The 4,933-nt window shown below is 44.8% G+C and overlaps 1 protein-coding gene across 1 annotated transcript; it reads right to left on the bottom strand.

Annotated features, from left to right (window-relative positions):
* Positions 1-116: 116 nt before the first annotated feature.
* Positions 117-4,731, bottom strand: SPP1 (secreted phosphoprotein 1). The gene is made up of 7 exons (XM_026792376.2): positions 4,573-4,731; positions 3,270-3,333; positions 3,120-3,170; positions 2,123-2,227; positions 1,927-1,971; positions 1,405-1,662; positions 117-950 (listed from the first exon to the last, which is right to left on the bottom strand). Exons 2-7 carry the CDS (start codon positions 3,318-3,320, stop codon positions 387-389), a joined length of 1,074 nt encoding a protein of 357 aa, XP_026648177.1. The 5' UTR covers positions 3,321-3,333; positions 4,573-4,731; the 3' UTR covers positions 117-386.
* Between the last annotated feature and the right edge of the window lie 202 nt (positions 4,732-4,933).

The raw sequence follows: 4,933 nt of genomic DNA, 5'->3' as shown, positions 1-4,933 counted from the left end.
GGAGGCCTCTCGGAGAGGTTGTGCTGGTTAAATTTGTGAGGAACAGCCATTTCACATCATTTTAAGAGGAAGTATTAAAGCTCCCCCGGCTCGGTCCAAGCCCCAGTGAACAGTAATGCAAGTACAGAGTTTTGAGGTTTTATTTAATTCCATTTACAGTAAAACACCGCTCGGCAGCGCAGAGAGCAGCGGGCCCGAGGGGCGACGCTCGCCCGCCGTGTCCCACCGCCTCCGCCGGCACAGCCCCAGGGGCCACGGACTGCCCCGAACCCCAAAAGCCCCCACGCGAACTACAATAACAAACAGTGCCCCGAAATGAAGCTACTCCCTGCTCCCCTTAGGTAGAGATTGGAAAAGAAGGGAAATATTATTTTTATCATCTCCTTTTAAAGGGTGACTTCGTTACTTTCGATGCTGTGACGATCTTGAGAATCCTCGGCACTTTCCAGCTTTTGGATGCTGATATGGTCAGAGAGCTCGGCTAACACGCGGTTCCCTCTCTCCCTGCTTTCCACACTCGAGTGGCTGTCCCTTCTCTCCCTGCTTTCCACACTCGGGTGGCTCTCCCTGCTTTCCACACTCGGGTGGCTGTCCCCTCTCTCCCTGCTTTCCACACTCGAGTGGCTGTCCCTTCTCTCCCTGCTTTCCACACTCAGGTGGCTCTCCCTGCTTTCCACACTCGAGAGGCTGTCCCCTCTCATACCAGACTTGCTACTGTCCCCTTCTGCCTCGTGGCTGTCAGATTTGGGCCTGCTGTCGTTTTCCAAGCTCCGGTCATGTGGGTGGCTGTCCTGCTCGCTGCTGTCCCGCCCGTGGCTCCGGTCAGACCACACCACGCTGCTGGCGTGCTTCCTCAGGGACCTGCGGGAAGCAGGATCCTCCCGGGAGACAGAGTGCTGGCTCTCTGCATCCATGTCGCTCTCATCTTCCTCAGTCGCATCATAGATGAGCTGTGTTAGAGAGCAGAATAAGAGCCATTGTCACTCCTGAGGAACTGTTTCATTTATTACTGCACTAATGCAGGCTGCTTGGACTGCAGGGATGCTCAAAGCCTGCATAATGAACCTCTGCCTGGAGCTACTCTGATGTTTTATGGAGTTACATGAACCTTTCACATGAGAAACTCTCATTTGCTCCTGGCCTCAGATTTCATGTGTGCAAGTAAATCATGACAGTGCAAACTGCAGTTTGGCACAGCTTGCATCAGCAAGCTGCACTCCTGCCCCAGTGCATTAGCAGTCATCAAGACCCCTGATCTGTGGTATCCAGAGAAAGGAAATGCATTCCTTCACTTATGCCTACTTTCCCCATATCAGTTTTCAAAACCAACCCCTATGAAATGCCCATTTTCAAGTTCATTCCCCATTTCCAAGAACATGGGCACCCCTGGTCAGTACTATTCACCTTTTTGGTAGCTTTGCGGAGTTTGATGGACTTCAACAGTGCAGCTTTTGCCCTCATCCTGTAGGCCACACTGTCACCTCTGCCAGCATTGTCTCCTCGGGTGAAAGGGAAAGTGGGGAATGGTTCAGTTACTGGAATGTCCGTGGGAAAAATCGTGACAACCTCTTCAGATTCATCTGTGTCATTGGAATCATTGTCATCGTCATCATCATCATCATCCACGTCTTCATGGCTCTTGCTTGACACATCAGGAAAGGGCTGGAAAACATTTATTACACATCAGGCAAATGAACATGGATGTGAGAGGGGCAGACTGGTACCTGTCCTATTGGCCCAGGGCACAGGCACTGTTGAGGAGATATGTGCAAGCACTGCACTGAGTTCACCTCCCCCTGCCTGGAGCTTTGTTTTATTTTGGGAGGTGTTACTGCAAGAACCACACCTGAGTGAGGAAAATGAGAGCTGCTCCACACCGGCTGCCCTACAGCACTCAACAGACATGCTGTCCTTCAAAACACTTACCAGTTGTTCTGGGACATCCACACTTTCTTCTGAAGAGTAAAGGGTCTGAAAGCCACACAAAGCTCAATGTTAGTACACAAAGGCACATACAGTAGAGCTGATCAGCATGTTGACTATTCTTTAAGCACTTAATCATAACTTGCAAATATTGGCATGGAAAGATGCTCTGCTTTCTCTTCCAGTTAGGTGTCTGTACCTGCTGAGATGATGCCAGGTCACTCTGTGGGTGCTGCTGACTCTCCTGAGACTGAGAATTCACATAGTCATTGTGATACTTATGCAAGTGATGGCCCCTGGAGTCCTTAAAGAGAAAATAAAAAGGAGGGGTTAATCCTCTAAGGAGCAGGGAAAACTGCTGCATCCCAGCCTGTTCTTTCAGGCAGATGTGGCATCTGCAGTACCTAGTCTTTCTGTATGGGATATGTCCTCAGCTGTTCATTGCAGTAGGAAGAGGACTCAGAGCAAGTCATCATCCCAGATTAGCATTGATAGATAGATAAGATAGAGAGATGTGCCTCTCTCACTGGCAGAGCCTGGGCAAATTCAGATCAGTTTCTCCAGCTTGTTTTTATTGAGTAGAATTTGGAGTTATATCTAACAATCATTGCTTCTTCTAATTCTTAAGCCCTTTCTGGAGGGTCATTTATCTCCCACTTCATGAAGACTCTAAACTAAATGCAGTAGTTGGTTCTCAGAGCCAAGAATTGATTTTACAAGGGAAACAACTAGCAATGGGGAATGAATTAAAGAGCTATATAACAAGACTAAATGCAGTTCACTTACATCACTCAAAAAAATAAATTGGATTAAGGTGCTCCTCCAACACCAAATATTGACATCCGATCCACACTAACGAATATGGGTTATAGCAATTTTGCCATACTGCAGTCCCTTTCTCTTTTTAATTAACAGCTAACACATTTTTCATTAAGAAAAAATATTTCCAGTGCTGGTCTGGAGATAGAACTAATGAAAGTCCACAACCAAGACGCATGACACAGGAAAAGGTCTGTGGACATTAGTGTCTCTCTGCTTTAAAACTAGCTCATAACAGCCAGGTAAGGACATGTTCTGCAAGTATCTACAATCACAGAACAAGTACCAGAAAATGTGTTTTGGAGGAAAACAAACAAAGAAACAAAATCAAAAAGTACTTATCAAAGAAAATTAACAGAAAGACAAAATGAGCTTACATATTTTTCTTTGGAGCTGGAAGAAATGGCATGCTGCTTGGATTGAATCACCTTGAAGGGAGAAAAGAGAAAAAACATTGATCAGGGCTTCCCGTTGATGTGCAAAGGAAATAATGCAAGTACTGGTGATAGTGATTGTGATTTACTCACTGGCCATGCAGCTGTGATGCTGATAAGGCATAAACACAGAACTACCTTCATTGTGATATTTTACCTAGAAAATATTTTGGAACAGTAAGTCAATAAAGTACAATACCACAAAAACACTATAGGCTTTTCCTTTATCTTTGTATACTTCACTATGCCAAGACCAGGTCCCTGCTATGGATTCAACTTGCCCATGCTAATTTTAATTCTTCTGTCCTCTGTCACCACCTCCCACCCACCTTGTAATGATTTAGCAACTAAAAAAGCTACAAGAATTTTGAAACTGAATGCTAGAAAGAGCTGAGCAGTGGTGAGAAAAATCACACTGAAAAGGTGAACTGACCCCTGCTGTCTACTGACTTGCATAGGCAAAGGAAAAACTCTGTGAAAAACTGTTACAAATACCAGCTTTGGTTTATCTTCATTCATTTAACACAATTGTTTTGAAAAAGAGGCAGGTTAAGGCAAACAATTTGTATTGTCTTGTCAGCTATTTTGAAACTAGTTTGTAGGGCTATTAACTTGAGTTGCTGAGTAAAGTCAGTTTACATGGCCATAAACTGCTTTTATTTATAGATCTCAATTTCCCCATCCAGAAGTTAGAACAAAATAACCTGTGTTTCCAAACAAGAGATTAGGTGAAATAGCTGCTTCCATAGCAATGTAATAAATAACTGATTCCTGCTGAAATTAGGAGAGCTACAGTAAACTTCAGTGCTTACTGACCAGTTCCCAGAATAAGGAAAATCGCTGAGAATTTAAACCAATTTACTGATGAACAAGAGTCATTCAAAATTTTGTTAAATCACAGCAGAAAAGAAAGCTGCTTGGGACATTTAAATGCATTAGTAAAGGCTGGCCCTGAGACAGGACACTCTGTTAGAGGTATTGCAATTTCAAGTTTCACAGAGAAGTGTATCCCATTCACTGTCCCATCAACTCAGGATTGTGCAGCACAAACCATGAGCCTGCCAGGAGAAACAGGACACTGGCAGGCAGTGATTAAATGAGGCAGAAAGGTTTCTGTGTTCAAACACCAGCTCTGAGGTTCTGGTGTATGATTCAGTGGCAGGGTTTTCAGTAACCTTCTCCCAACATCTATCAGTGCACAAATTTAAAATTGTGATGATGTGCAATACCTGGCATTTCTAAACAACCTTGGTCCTATAAAAGCACCCCTTTTTCTACAGAGGAATATCAAACATCCCTTCCCAGTGAAGCAGTTTTCAAAGATCTGCTCGGTGCTTCCTAGGCTAAAGCTGCAGATGGACTGGGACATGTCAGGTAAAAAAGAAAAAAAAATTACCTTTTTTGGTGCTGAAGGAGTCAGCCACAACAAGAGCACTCTGAGTGATCCCAGCAGCAGCTCCAGACAGTTGGCTTCCAGCAGCTCTGGCTTTCTCCCCTCGTCCCCTGCTGCCTGACATCTCTGAGCTCTGGGAATTTAAACTCTGTCCCAAGCACAGCCACCAATCTCCGTGTGGTGGAAAAAGATGAGGTCATGAGGCTCGTGGCCACTGTCCTGCCCACGTTCTCCTACACTTCCTCTTTGGCTTTGTGGCTTTTGAAACAAACAAAAACCATTCTAAGGTTGAAACATTACTTATGAGCGAGATCATTAACCAGCAGGTCTGTTGAATGCGCAGTGTTTTTTTGGTATCGCGTAG

The sequence above is a fragment of the Zonotrichia albicollis genome, chromosome 5 (genome assembly GCF_047830755.1).
Source record: "Zonotrichia albicollis isolate bZonAlb1 chromosome 5, bZonAlb1.hap1, whole genome shotgun sequence".
Lineage (NCBI taxonomy): Eukaryota > Metazoa > Chordata > Aves > Passeriformes > Passerellidae > Zonotrichia > Zonotrichia albicollis.
This window is presented reverse-complemented; position numbering and strand designations above follow the sequence as displayed.

Bases quoted from the DNA above. Each gene is read 5' to 3' on its own strand.
- SPP1 (XM_026792376.2), bottom strand. From the start codon at position 3,320: ATGAAGGTAGTTCTGTGTTTATGCCTTATCAGCATCACAGCTGCATGG. The intron at 1,972-2,122 runs GTACAGACACCT...TGTGGCTTTCAG, and splicing joins ACCTGGCATCATCTCAGCAG to ACCCTTTACTCTTCAGAAGA. The intron at 1,663-1,926 runs GTAAGTGTTTTG...AATGTTTTCCAG, and splicing joins TGGATGTCCCAGAACAACTG to CCCTTTCCTGATGTGTCAAG.